Source organism: Puma concolor, chromosome C1, assembly GCF_028749965.1.
Source record: "Puma concolor isolate L17-30 chromosome C1, mPumCon1.1.hap2, whole genome shotgun sequence".
In the NCBI taxonomy this organism is placed as follows: Eukaryota; Metazoa; Chordata; class Mammalia; order Carnivora; family Felidae; genus Puma; species Puma concolor.
The window spans coordinates 27,390,226-27,405,535 of record NC_141674.1 but is presented as its reverse complement, the minus strand read 5'-3'; the positions used below and the strand labels follow the sequence as shown (position 1 = coordinate 27,405,535).

The 15,310-nt window shown below is 38.5% G+C and overlaps 1 protein-coding gene across 3 annotated transcripts in view; it reads left to right on the top strand.

Moving 5' to 3' along the window:
- The first annotated feature begins 3,740 nt into the window (after positions 1-3,740).
- The window catches only part of PSMB2 (proteasome 20S subunit beta 2), a 33,878-nt gene continuing 22,308 nt past the window's right edge, over positions 3,741-15,310 (top strand). The window contains exons 1-3 of one of the 3 annotated variants that reach the window (XM_025934782.2): positions 3,742-3,949; positions 8,808-8,930; positions 11,546-11,616. In XM_025934782.2, the coding sequence (XP_025790567.1) occupies positions 3,859-3,949; positions 8,808-8,930; positions 11,546-11,616 (285 nt within the window). In that variant the 5' untranslated portion in view covers positions 3,742-3,858. Of the gene's footprint in view, positions 3,950-7,945; positions 7,980-8,807; positions 8,931-11,545; positions 11,617-15,310 lie in introns of those variants that run through there. The other 2 variants (XM_086716444.1, XM_025934784.2) reach the window with 2 other exon arrangements.

Genomic DNA, 15,310 nt, shown 5'->3' with positions numbered 1-15,310 from the left:
CAGAAGTGTGGTTATTTGGGTGTAACTGTTCATTAGTTGGCATTCAGATGTATGTTCATTGGAATGAATCCAATCTTGGCTTATTTTTGTCTTATTTTATTTTTTATTTTTACTTATTTTTTTTTATTTGAGAGAGGGAGAGAGAGAGCAAGCATGCAAGAGGGCACGGGCGAGGGGAGGCAGAGGGAGAGACAGAGACTCTCAAGCAGGCTCCATGCTCAGTATGGAGCCCAGTGTAGGGCTTGGTCTCACAAACTGTGAGATCATGACCTGAGCCGAAATCAAGAGTCAGATGCTCAACTGACTGAGCCACCCAGGCGCCCCAAAAATACAATCTTTAAAAAAAAATTTTAAGTGGGTATTTTGTAGACAGCATATAGTTGGGTCTTGCTTTTTTATCTAATCTGAAAATTTCTAGCTTTGAATTAGAATGTTTGGATCATTATATTTATGTGATAATTTATATCATTGGATTTAAATCTACCATCTTGCTATTTATTTTCTATTTATCCCATGTGTTTTTGTTTCTTTTTTCTTATCCTATTTTGTCTCCTTTATTCACTGAGTATTTTATGTCTTTTGTTGGCTTATTAACTGTAACCCTGTGTTATTTTAGTGTTTGCTTCTGGTTTATTGCATACATCTTTTGCTTATTGTCTATACTTGTGTATAATATAAGAATCTTAGAGCAATACATTCCAGCTTCTTCCCTCCTGGCCTTGGTGCTTTTTTGCCCTACATTTTACTTCTAAATATGTTACAAACCCCATAATACATTGCTATTATTCTCCTTTTAAAACATTTCCTTTAAAGACATTTAAATCATAAGAAACAAAGCCTTTTTATTTGTCCACAGAGTTACCATTTCCAGAGCTCTTCATTCCTTTGTGTAGATCTAGGCTTTCCTCTGGTGTAATTTCATTTCCAGTTGAAGGACTTCCTTTGATATTTCTTGTAGTGCAGGTCTTCTAGTGATGGATTTTTTCAGCTTGTCTATGACTGAAAATGTCTTTGACATAGCCCATCCTAGTTCAACACAGGTGAAAGTCTTAGGAATTGCAGTGTTACAGCAGGTCTGGGACTGTGAATATTCCTTCTACTTCCAGCGTTGGTGGCCTCATTGTCATCTACCTGGTGAGTGTTCTCACTCCAGAACCCCTTGGAGACTGCTTTCTGGGATCACTTTTGGTACCAAATATTTTAGCTTGAATTCCTAGAAGCAGAGTCAGAATGAGGATTTTTTTTTCAAGTCATTTATTGGGGAACTGCTGTCAGGAGAAAGGGAGTAACAGAAGCAAGCTAGGGCTGGAGTAGAGGGGTGGGGAACCTAAAGCAAGAATGTGGTCTTGGCTGGAGACTGGCTTTAGACTGATCCATGGGGGAAACTCTGGAGAACAAATCATATCCCATTTTAAGTTATGAGAATTGACCTTTTATCCTTGTGTCCATCAGTCATTGGCTAGGGGGTGGGTATGTGTGCCTACCCTCCCAGGCAAGGATGCCTCCCATATGGTTGAGGGAAATTCTCTGAAGATAGGGACAGTTGTGAGTTGTTATCAACCAACATTTATAGCAGCTAGGGGGTAGCAACTACCATGGGTAGGTAAAAGGGGATATTGACAGGGCATCAACAGTATCAAATATACTAACATTCCTGAATATTTAGAAGTAGTTCTCTACTATCCCCTCTATCATTGTCCCCACTCTACTGTCTAAGCTCATAGGGTCTTCTGATTGTGGGCTTCCATGTCAAGCTTGGACTTGGGAGTCTTGCAAAACTGGTAGCTTCCCATATTATGGTCATGTTCTCTAGGTACACTGCAGTCATTCTTCTTTAAGATCCTGCCAGACTCCTCAGGGTTCACAAAGGAGCTAGATCTAGATATGGTTCCTTATACTCAGAGAACCAACCAAACCTGCATCTCCTTCCCATCTCAAGAGAAATACAAAGCAAATCTCTCTTCTAAATGTCCCTCTTGTAAATAGGGAAATTGAAGCTTAATAAATTTTGCACCAACGTTGGAAGAGGTAGAGCTGGGACCAGAGTTAGGTGTTGACTTACAGGCCTCCCACTATATGAGGGTTCTGCAAACTATAGCCCATGGGCCAAATTCACCTCTCCTCTTCCCCCTCACCTTTTATTTTTGTGAATAAAGTTTTATTGGATTATAGCCATGCTTGCTCATTTATGTATTGGCTATGGCGGCTTTCACACTACAATACCATCATTGAGTACTTGTGACAGATACTGTTTCACCTACATATTTGAAATTATTTACTGAAAAAGTTGGCTATATCATGCTGTTTCTGGAACCTCTACAGACACTTTCTCTAATTTTGAGACTCAGTTATTCTAAGGCTTTAAGTGAAGAAAGTTTCCTCCCTGATTCTTGGTGAGATAGCACAAGTTGGGTCTTGAAAATCTATTTTCTTCCATACCAAAAAGAAGTTAGAGAATCTCTAGTGTGACTTAACTAGAGGAGATGTCCTGGGAGGAAGAATGAAGATACAACTTAAAATATCCTTGGAGCTTTTTGCGAGGAGGGGGTCCATTTTAAAAATTGGATTTTCCAATTCAGAATGCTAAAGTTTTTGTGAATGAATGAATGAATATTGGTATGTGCAAAGGAAAAAAGGTCTGGAAGGATACAGACATCTAGTGGGTAGTTATCCCTGGTGGGAAGAGAGATATTTAACTCTTCATTTCTTGTGTGATTTGTGTATATAGTACAACTGTGTACTCTTTGCAGTTAAAAAACACACAAACACACAAAGAGAGAGGGGGTTGGGAGGGAGACTCCCCACAGTGGTGTTTAAGAAAAGAATCTTTCTAGGATGATGTATGCATCTGTGTTCTCAGCAGTACAGTTGACTTAATGACCTCACTTGCCCCTGGCATCCATCTCATGATAGATGGGCTGCCCCTAACTTCTCAGGCTTTATATTCCTTCACAGGCAGAGAGCTGGAAGAAACATTCTGAAGAGAGTAAGGACTACAGATTTCTGCAGAAGCAAATGAATTGCACAGTTGTCTTGGAAATAGAATTGGAATTGTTTTGTCATTTCTTGGGAAGCTAGTAGGGCTGGCATGAAGACCAAATTGTGAATGTCAGAAACTAATCATAAAATATTTCAGCTTTTCCCAGAATGACTTCAAGATATAAAGACATGGCCATGCTTGTTCCATATTCAAAAGAAATGGATAATACATGAGCAGTGCAAAACATTCAAACAATACAGATGTGATTAAAATTAAAAGTGAAATTCCTCCCTTCAAGCCGCTGTTGCCAGAAGTAACAATTGCATGTAATTTGAAGTTGGAATATCTGTAAATAGATCTTTGATAATTACTCTTCATGCTTAGAGCTTTAACTCAACCATATTTTATTTTTGTAAAACACATAAATAGGGCTCTCGTCAAGTTCATTTTTCTGTAACCTGGCTTTCAGGGAAAGGAGTTTCTGGAGATATTTTACCGAGCGAAGGGAAAGAGCCATCGAGGGATGCATGCCATTTCAGCCCCCACACGTGCTCCGAGCTTTACATATAGCGCATGATCTCATTCCCAAGCGAGTTTTAAACTCAGTTTATAAATAAAGAAACTGGACGTTACATAAAGCAAGCAGCCCGTACACCAGATTTGCGTGAGACCCAGGCCAAAAGCGAACGCAGTAAGACGCCCAAAGCCTCGCCCACTTTACAACCTCTCGCGACAATTGGGCGTCATCCGAACGCGCCGGAGGCCCGGGCGGTCGCGCGGTTAGTGTCACGCGAAATCTTCGCTCGGCCGTGCTGTCTCACCGGTGAGGCCGGGAAGCCGGCGAATCCCACGCTCTGTCCTCTCGGCCTCCCGCCACTATGGAGTACCTCATCGGTATCCAGGGCCCCGACTATGTCCTTGTCGCTTCCGACCAAGTGGCCGCTAGCAGCATTGTCCAGATGAAGGACGGTGAGAAGAAACAGGGGAGGCCCGGCCGGCCTGGGTTTGGGGGCAGTCGGACGGAGTTCGTAGGGGGTTGGGTGAGCACCAGGAAGGACTGGGAGGTGGAATCCCGCGTGCCCTGCTCTGCACTTGCTTAGTTTTTGGAACGAGGAGACGGGCAGACTGGCCTAGGGCCTTGGCATTCGCTCCTCCTAAGGCTCCTAGGTCAGTGCTCTGCTCTGGCCTTCGTTAGATGTTTGCTGGGTGAGTTGCCTGTGGGAATTCAGTTTTTATGTGTTCAAGCACCTGCCTGCCGGGCACCAGGGTCCCTAGACCCCCGAATCTTTGATAAAGTTTTCCTGTTGTCGCTACTAATGAGGTTAGTTTCCTGGTGGTATAAGGTGAGATCCTGGGGAGACTGAGACTGTGTGTGGGACTAGAAACTTGGCATTTCCCTCCCGCTGCCTGTTTCTTCCCATTTCTCAGCCCTGATCCTCCTTTTCCGGTTTTCCAGGGCACTGGCGGCCAAGTTTTCTTTGTATTTAAGTATTAAGTAGTTAGTGGAGTTCGGGGTTTGGAGCCTTTTGACTTAATTTGCTCTGTGACCTTGTACAAGTTATTTCGCAGTGCCCAGATTTCTTCATCTGTTCAGTCAGGTTAGTAATACCAACCTCACAAGCTTGTTGGGAGAATTGAGTGAAAAAGTTTGGTGCAAATGCTTAGTGCAATGACAAATAGGTAGTAGTGATAATACTAAGTACTTAAGTAATGATTTACATGAATTCATTTAAACTTTTAAGATAGACATTAGTATATCGTCATTTAACAGCTGTTTGTGCTGAGGCCTAGAGGTTAAGAAACTTGCCTAAGGCCACAAGAGGCAGAACCCGGGTTGAAACCAGTGCAGTTTGACTCAGATCTTTTGCCCACAAGTATTGTACTATACTGTCTCCCCATAGTCGGTACTTAATAATTTTTGAAAGATTTGGGTTGTTGATCTGCTGAATCTAAGGGTGTCTTTTCATGACTGATCATAGACATGCTACTGTTGAAAGAGTATTATGCTTCGGCTCAGATGGCTTAATGTTTATTTGACAAATAGGTTTTGGGTACCTGTGTTGCCCATTACAGTGCTGGGTGTTGAAGGGATGTGAAGAAGAATAAGATGTGGCCTGTATCTTAAAAGAAGTTACAATTTAATAAGGGACTCAGATGTGTGTACAAATAATTCTAGTATAAGCTAGAAAGTTATGCTGTGTATATAAAAATGCAAACTTGTCCTGTAGTGCAGAGGACGAAGAAATTGTTTTTAGGTAGTTCAGAAGAAGAGATTCTTTCAGGTTGTGGAGATTAGGTAAAGCTTTGAAGGCAGGCTATAGTTAATCTTTGGTTTAAGGAAAGAAAAATGATTAAATCGGGAAGTATGTGCCCATCACTGCTTTTAGAGGTGACAGGCTTCTGATTGTCAGGCTGTCACCACTTGGGGAGATGGAAAAAACTCTGAGGGACTTTGCTTGAATTCTGTTCTTTTTGAAGAAGAGAGACCTACAAGTGACTTGTTAGACATCTATGGTATGAATTGGATTATTCCTCAAGTCAGATGACTTGAAATTCCATGATCAGTTTATAGAAGTTTTATTTGTAAATCATGCTTTCCAAAAGAGTCAGCTTGTTTTGAGAGTAAATCTGTCCATTATTTTGAATACTAAGACCTTTGATATACAGGTGATTTTAGCAGGAAGTATTGTTTAGGTAGAACAGTAATGAAGTCAGTACCTTTACAGGTATTCTGTATAATCCTCACAGGGGTCTAAGACATTAAGAAAATAAGAAAATAGGTACTACAAGATGATTTTGTATGATAAAAGAAGGATAGGTAGTCAATATTAGTTTAGTTTTTAATGATTTCAGGAGTGAAGCCTGAGGGTATTCAGAAAAAAGAAAGGTCACTGTGGCATGGAGGAAAGATGAGTTTGAGTTAGTTCTTGAAAAATAGTTGGAAATAATTGCACTTAGTTCTAATTTTCCTATAGTCTTTTCTAGGTATAAAATGTTTTATGATAGGAGCTTTGGAATTCTATGAGGACTTTTCCCTATCTTTCATGAAGGAACTTATGTAGAGTAAGCAAGAATGCTGAAAATGAGTAACCTTTTGGGATTTATTTTCTCCAAGTATAAAGTAAGAATGATACTTCCAATCAGTTATTTGTTTTTGTTTTTGTTTTTTTGGTTTGTCACTTTGTGATATTTTGATAGAGAGAAGATGTTTCCCAGAGATTGCTTGCTTATGAAAATGCCCCAAGTCTTCGGTTTGGTTATATGCCACATTTCATGTCTCTTGTCTCCTGGTCTGTATAGAATTACTTTTAAATTACTCAGAGCACTTCAGCCCACACAGAGTGCTTTTTTCCCCTGAATTCATAAAGCATGTGTAATCTGAACTACATTGTCTAATACTGAGTATAATAATATTGTGCATGTACAGTTTTCCCTACCTATGAGTTAGGTAGGGGTAAGTGATAGTATAACCATTTTGTACACTTGAAAACTAGGGCCCAAGTTCAGAGTGCTGAGCCCAGATTATAACCAGGGTCTACTGGGGCACCTGGCTGGCTCAGTTGGGGGAGCATGCAACTCTTGATCCCTGGGTCATGAGTCATGAATTCACGCCCCACGTTGGGCATGGAGCCTACTTAAAATAAACAAACAAACAAACAAATAAATAAATCAGTCAGTCAGTCAGTCATTCATGAGTTCAAGCCCCATGTTGGGCATGGAGCCTACTTAAAATCAATCAATCAATCAATCAATCAACCCAAGATTTTGGGTTCTAGTACAGTTGGCTTTTCTCAGTATTGTATACTGGTATTCTTCATTTTGTTGTCTCATTTGTTTCATGTATGTGGATCTTGTAAGTTCTTTGTCAAGGATTAGAAATTCCCTAGTGCTACATAGGCTGTTTCCGCAGGGAGCTATTAGCATCTATAACATCTCCCTTTGCTGTTCACTGGACACACAATAGATGCTTAAAAAACACTTTTGGCCTTATATTAAATTAAGTTCATTTAAAAATTGAACAGTTTACTGCCCAGAATTTTAGCATTTCTCCTAAATGTGACATTAATTCTTTGTAAACAAGCTTTTCTCTTTCCAAAATAAGAACACCTTTTTTTCTCATTGTGAAAATAATGCAAACTTATTAATGTTTTCTTATAAAAATGATGCAGGTTTAGTATAGGCATTTTATTTCATTTTTAATATTTATTTATTTTTAAGAGAGAGAGAGAGACAGAGTGTGAGCAGGGGAGGGGCAGAGAGAGACAGGGAGACCCAGAATCCAAAGCAGGCTCCAAGCTGTCAGCACAGAGCCTGACGTGGGGCTCGAGCTCACAAACTGAGAGATCATGATCTGAGCCGAAGTTGGACACTTAACCTACTGAGCCACCCAGGCGCCCCAGTATAGGCATTTTAAGAAATGGTAACAAGCACAAAGAAAGAAATAAAAATTGTGCATACTCTTGCCACTGGCAAGAACCTAGATGCCAATGGCATCTAATACTCTTCTGGTCCTTTTTCTTTGGAAAGGTAATATATCCATATATGTTTGTTTTTTGTTTTTATGACCAAGTTTGCAAACTAACAGTCTTTGAGTCTTCTGTAGCCTATAATAAATGAATAAAAGTGTTTGTATAGGAGTTTCAAGGCAGTTTGATACTATCTGCAGGTACAGTTTGTGTGATTTTTTTTTTCAGTCAAAGAAGTCTTACAGTTCTACAACTCAAACATTTGTAAAATAACTTGACTGTAGCATTTTGTTCATTAAATCTTATTAAGGTATTTTGACATTTCAGAAGCTTTCAAATAGCTTTCAAACCTGACTCCCAGGGAAGATTATTCAGCACTATTTGAAAAATGGAAAGTGAAAGTGAGAGTGGGATAGGGACATTTGGGCCTTTTCTGAAGCTACATGCCGAACATGGGGTTTTCTTCCTCAGGCACTAATTGCTATATGAGTATTTGTTTATCTGTGTAATCTGAATGGATGTGGTTCAACTAGGTAAGATTAGACTTTTGGGATTTTTGAGGTTATTTTTAAATAGCTTAGTGTTAAAATATTCATTAGTATTTTTGCTCTGGCAGTCATTTTAATTTTCTCTTTGCTTTGGAAATGGTGTTGATTTACTTTTTAAGGTGATTTGTATTCTCAGTTGATTTTTTTTGTTCTTTCTCAAGAGGGCTCCTTAATTTTCATTGTAGCACTGGTTCTTCATCTGTGCTTTTGTGTGTGTATAAACAAAATAACTAACATTTGTATTTGTAGAGACATTGCAGGGCTTTGTAATCATGAACCTAAAGATAATGGCCATTGGCTTCGTTCCTTCAATTTCTTTGAAGGTTCTGTTTTTTTGCATTTCAAATGCCTTTAAATGTATTTAACTGTATTTTCAATGGTCGGCCTTCAAATATATTCTTCAACTGAGATTGACCTTAATAAAATACACCAATGGGTTTAACATGGAGAGTGAAAGAGAGTAATTAATATAGTTGCCCATTAAAGTCTTTTAAAAACAGAGCTGCCTGGATGGCTCAGTCGGTTGCATGTCTGCTCTCGATTTTGGCTCATGATCTTGCAGTTCATGGTCCCGTGTCTGGCTCTGCTTGGGATTCTCTTTCTCCCTCTCTCTGCCCCTCCCCTGCTCACACGTACTTTTTCTCTCTATCAAAATAAATAAATAAACTTTAAAAATGTTTAAAGTCTTCTAAAAACAGTGATTAGCAAAATTATTCAGTATAGTGATTGATAAACTATATTTATGGCTTCCTGTGTGATAGCAGTAAATTTCTGATGAGGTAATTTTTAACACTATTTTTTTTCTTTGAGCAGACCATGACAAGATGTTTAAGATGAGTGAAAAAATCTTACTTCTGTGTGTTGGAGAGGCTGGAGACACTGTACAGTTTGCAGAATATATTCAGAAAAATGTGCAACTTTATAAGATGAGAAATGGTGGGTAATACTTGGAATGTAACTTTGGTTGATTTGTCTTTAAATCTGAACTAAAAACAAATACTCTCTACTGGCAGTTCTACATATAAGCAGACCAATGTGGCCATGTTTTTATTTGAATCTTCCTACTTTTAAAACCTTAACTAGACTCTCCTTCTGATCCTGAAGATTTTCTGTAAAAATCCTGGAGCAGAAAAGAGAACCATTATACCACTGATACTCGAGGGCCACCTTGGAGATGAACTTGGTAGTATCAGTCTTTTTAAGTGTTAGGTATTTCAGAGGATGTTATTTGAGCTAAGGTATGGCTGAACCTCAAAGCTAAAAGACCTCAGTTGAACTTGGTTTTACTATTCTTTTTTTTAATGTGACAAGTTACTTATCCTCTCTGGGCCTTTATTTTCCTCATCTCTAAAATGAGATAATAATAATAATAATAATAATAATAATAATAATATTAATTAATAATATGTAAAATGCTTGTGAACTTAAAGCTCTATGTAATTGTGGGAGATTTACCATCAAAAAGAGTTCTGCCTTGCCTTTCTGGTAGATTCGTGTCTAGGAAGATAATTAGGATTTTTGTGAGTTTCCTCTGGGACTAATGAGCTCTAATCCTTGTTAGAGGATTCCTCAGTAGGATTTCCTCATTAGGCAAAGCATTATTATGAAATAATACTGCCACTAGCCCTATTATCCAGGAAAGTTCATAGTGTCACTAGCAGGAAAGACCTTCAGTTACTTTACAGTTTAATACACTTAGACACAGCACTGGTATAATATGGAGCTGTGAAAGAACTTAATTTGAATATCATTGTATAAAATGGCTGCATATGACCCAATTATGTAGTTTTTTAGGTAGTAAATTTAGCATCATACATTCAGTTCCATGAATATTTTTGAGGGCCTCCTCTGTCTTAAGCACTCTGGCTAGTACCACAGAGAATTCAAAGATGAAAAAGGAACCTGAAGCACATGGCACTTAGGTTTAGGCAAGTTGAGAGTATTTCAAGAATTTTTTTTTTTCTAGTGGCTCTACTTTCTGCCTACATGGCAGGCGAGGGAAGCCAATAATGTCTCTCAAGTACGGTAGCTGCTGCAATATTTCATGATTGGAGGGGGAGGAAGAGTAAACCAGTTGAGAGAGTTGCTTGTTACATGGGTTTTGGAGTTGAAAGTCAGTGCAGAAAACAAAAGTCGTGTATGGTTAAAATTGCCTTGAAAATCTTAAATTACCTGTCAGATGCACTTTTGTGTATATAACCCTGCACAGTAATTCTTAATGCATATTAAAGTTTGAGAACTGAGATAAAATAAGGGAAAGGAAGAAAAATCTATATATAAATAGGAATCAGACCTTTCTGCCTTTAAAATAACTGTAAAATCCTTAGTGGTGTTTAGGGGATTAGGTGGAGAATTGCAAAGTATTCCTGCTTGTTCAGAGTTGCTCCCCTTATAATTTAATAGGTACTGATAGGCTTGTTGTGAGCATGAAATTCAATAACATATGAAAGCACGTAGCATAGATCTTGAAACATAATTGCTGTTCAATAAATATTTGTTAGAATTTTAATCTAAATCTTACCTGCTGTAACACTGGTGTTTGAATTGTTGTAGGGAATAATTTAACCACATGCTGTCTGTCTTTCCAAACTGGCATTTCCTGCACAGGGCTGCTCAGTTTTGGATCATTCTTGGGTTTTGGCACTAGTCCCTTTTTACTGGGGGGTTAAGTTCCAAAGTGAGTGCATTATTAAACACATACCTGATGGCATTTCTCTGGGCTGTAGTTTTGTTGTCATTACGACTTTCTTTTTAGAGGTTTTATGCTTGAGATACTCTGTTTTTTAAAAATGTTGTAGATAGTGATGGAAATGTGTTTTTCTGTGGCCTGTACTTTTGAAAATCATTTAATAAAGTTACTTACTTTTTTAAAAGAAAATCTTGGGGCGCCTGGGTGGCGCAGTCGGTTAAGCGTCCGACTTCAGCCAGGTCACGATCTCGCGGTCCGTGAGTTCGAGCCCCGCGTCAGGCTCTGGGCTGATGGCTCGGAGCCTGGAGCCTGTTTCCGATTCTGTGTCTCCCTCTCTCTCTGCCCCTCCCCCATTCATGCTCTGTCTCTCTCTGTCCCAAAAATAAATAAAAACGTTGAAGAAAAAAAAAAAAAAAAAAAAGAAAATCTTATGAAATATGACTGAGGCAGTCCTAACTTCCAGCCTCTCTTTTCCCAATATCCTTTTTAAATAAACTTTAAAAATCAGCATCTTGAGACCTCGTTCTTTTCTTTCCTAATGCTTGTGTATTTGTACCCCTCTCTGTAGAGGAAACCACAGTCTATTGATGAATGATCAGCTTAAGCAAGGCTGTGCATTTGATCTCACCATAGAATAGTTGCCTTGGTTCTGTGTTGTGGCCAGGAATCACTGTCAGTACTAACCAGCTATTTCACAACTGTTGTGTGGGGAAACGGACAAGAAGTAGGATTATACTCTTCGTTCTGTGTACTTTATGTACTCTGGGTGTACAGAGGGTGGAAGGATGTAAGAACAGGAGTAGTGGGATGATTTGGGGTGCTGTTATTTCTTCTGCTTATGACTGTTTATCTCTTGGACCAGGTTATGAATTGTCTCCCACAGCAGCAGCTAATTTCACACGCCGAAACCTGGCTGACTGTCTTCGGAGTCGGGTAAGCAGTATAGCAAGTAGGCTTACATGAGAGCAGAAAAATCTTCTGTGCTTCTTCTATATTCCTATTATATAGTAGTAATTTTGCCCTTTTTTGGACCTCCTGAGCCCTTCTCATTATTGGTGTTTATACACTCTTCAGGCTGTTTGGATTTGTTTTCTTTTTCTGCATAGTCGCTAATTAAAGCCTGAGGGGAAAATACATTCACAGAGAATTTGGATGGGTCACACCAACATGAAGGCCTGAGATAGCCTTTAAAAATTTTCGTCAGTGTTTTCATAGCAAACCATGATTCTTAATTCCTACAGCTAAAAGTTCTTACATGGTAGTGGAGGTGAGATCTTGAAAATAACAATGCACATTTCACCTTGAGATTATCTGTCTTTCTGTGATTATTCTTGCCATAGCACACAGAATTATTCATCTTCACTTACTTTGGCCTTTTTGCTATCTTAGAGCTGTTTTGGTTCTAGCAACAGCATGTTAAAAGATGGCAACATTAAGTTAAGGATTGAATGTATTAAAGATTGTGTAGGATGTGCCAAGAAAGTTCATGTGATTGCTAAAGGTGTGTATTATTCCCTTCCCACGGGGACTAAGTAAATGGAGACTTATCATGTGACCTTACCCCCTGTGCCTGTGTACTCATCTATGAAATCGAGATAACTTCCTAACCCCACAGGAGTGCTAGGAAAATGAATGCTTGTAAATCATAATATTTAACATTCATATGACTTTTGCCTGAAGCATTTTGCTTAATAATTTAATCTACTCACTATTCCACTGAGATACATAGTAGTTAATTCTCTGTCACTGATACAGAATGAATGGCATAAAGTGGCAAAGGGACTAGTTACAGGTCACCCAGCAGGTCAGCAGAGCTACTCTAATGGTGCCATAATTAATTGACTGTTCTGCCTTACATCAGCTCCTTGGTTTTTTGGTAGTGTTTCTAGAACATCAGCACTATTCATGTTTTTATTATGGTTTTAGTTTCATCAGCACTTGCTTAAGCTGAGTTATGACAGGAGTCTAAACAATACAGGTGTTATTTTTTTTTTTTTAAGTTACTTATTACAGGTCTTTAAAGGAGTTTATTTTCTAGTGCCTAATAACCCTGGATTGAGAACTTCTTAATAAATAGAGCCTCTTTTTCTCAGTGTTACCTTTGGCCTAGGGGCTTGTACAATATAAGGATTGTGAGATTTGAAGAGAAGCTAGAGATACGATGGTGGGAAGGAGACAAATTTACCTACATTGTTTTGATCGGGGTAAAAGGTCATTGGCCTTTTCTTGCTCACTGCTCTGTGAGAGAGGAAAATGGGTCAGATACGAGCTTTCCCGCCACTCAGAAATTCCTGTGGTATATGGTAATACCACAGCATACTGTGGCTTGCTGTGTGAAATATTCCTGTGACTTGTCAGGCAGAACTGGGATAAGAATTCCAGCTTTGGGCACAATAAATACTTTGTCATAAGTATAGCAGACATTAAGTAAATTAAGCTCCTTTTAGAACTGAGATAAGAGTGGCAATGCGCTTCATGCAAATGCATTGGATCTGGTTAATCTCCTAGCAGACACATTTGATGTCTTAACAAATAAATATCCCTTGTAGACAGTGGTATAGGGCTCTAGTAAGTATTGACAGACTCTGCCTGTGGTTCTGAGTCCAGTCTCTGCTCGCCACCCTTCTATCAAGTTAGATTGTTCCAAAATACAAGTTTATGTTTTAGTCATTTTATTCTGGGGAGAAAGATGATATTTTTTTTAGTCTTCCTAATAAGTGCAAAGTCACTAGATTTAGTACATGTGTACACTCACACATGAGACTTATTTTGGGTCAGCCAGTTACCATGTGTATAACTTTGTGTCTGTAGCTCAGATTGTTTGATTTCTAAGTTGCTCCGTGTGTGTGTGTGTGTGTGTGTGTCTGGGGGTGGTATTTGGTTGGGAGGACATTTATTTATTGCAGAGTACATAATGAATTTTAAATTAACTTGTTCTTCAAGATGCAGGCAGGTTTAGCATTGTGGTTAAGCACCATCTCTGGAATTAGACTGCTTCAGCTTAAATCTGTGCCACTGACTTACTACTAGCTGTGTCTTTGGACAGATTCTAAGCTTAATTTCTCTGTTTACAGATAATAGCACCTACTTCACAGAATTATTATAAAGATTAAGTGAAGTAATCATGCAAAGCTGTTAGCACAGTGTGTGGCGCGTATGACTAATAAATCACTTGTTTCTATGCTGCTATTGCTGCTTGGTTGAAGAAGCAATTTAATAGGTATAAATTTCTTATGAGATTCTTTGTTGTGCTTTTTTAGTTGAACTGATTTGCTGGTAAAGAGGAGGATATAAAAAATTATTGATATGGATAGGAAAAATAGCAATAAACCAACATTGATCATTTAATATGTGCAGGGCTTTGGTCTAGATCAACACAGTCCAGTTTGGTAGCCACTAGTCATATATGGCAATTACAATTATAAATAATTAAATAAAGTTTAAAATTTAGTTCCTAGGTGAGAGTTTCTTGGACTTTGAATGAGAAATATACTTTTGTTTCTATAAAAAGAATTTGGTTCCTCAGTCACAGTCGCCACTTTTCAAGTGCTCAATAGCCACATGTGGCTAGTGGCTACCATATTGGACATTGCCAATATAGAACATGTGCGTCATCATAGGAGGTTCTCTTGGACAGCGCTATTCTAGATATATACGTGACCTTATTTAATGCTTACTATGACACCATAAAGATGAATGTTATCCCCATTTTACTTACAAGGCTATTAAGACTGGTTAATAAAGAGTTTAAAGAGTCTGTTATGTGTCCAGGTATACCAAAGACACATAGATAGTCTGTAAAAGGCTGAGGTAAGATTCTAACTCCAAATACCATGCTCTTTCATACCGTCTCCCTTATTAGTTACTGCACTAACATATAAGTATGTTTGTGCATTTGGGGAAGCATAAAATTTCCAGTTCTATTAAATGTGTCAAGATCTCTGTATAGGATTATATAGATAACGTATAAATATGTGCCCATTGTAGGTGTTCAGTAAGTATTTGCTGAATAAATGTCATCCAGTTGATCCACAGATACCACTGAAAATGTTATTATACATTTATATACTGGAAGGGAATTGCATTAAAATATTTTTCATGAGGAGCGCCTGGGTAGTTCAGTTGATTAAGTGTCTGACTCTTGATTTCAGCTCAGGTCATGATCTCACACTTTGAGATCAAGCCCCATGTCAGGCTCTGTGCTGACCATGCAAATGCTGCTTAGGATTTTCTCTCCTTCTCTTTCTGCCCTTCCCCCTTCTCTCTCTCTCTCTCTCTCTCTGTCTCTCTCTCTCTCTCTCTCAAAAATAAATAATAAACTTTAAAAAATATTTTTATTGAATGGATATTACTTCACCATGTAAGAATTAAAGATGAGGTTAGCAGGAAAAGATGGAAAAAAAAACTCCACACAGATGGGGAGAGGGGAATCTAGAGGATTCATTCTAGCTTTTTATTTAAATACATGTGTACATTTAAGTTGCTCTCCTCCATATACACCAGGGAGCAGGAAAAAGGCTTATCAGGCTTTTTGCTATGGGTTTGACTCCCCACTTTCAAAACTTAAGAGGCTTCTTTGAGCATAGGTTTTGGAATCACAGAGTTCTGATGTGTTCTCTGTTATGTA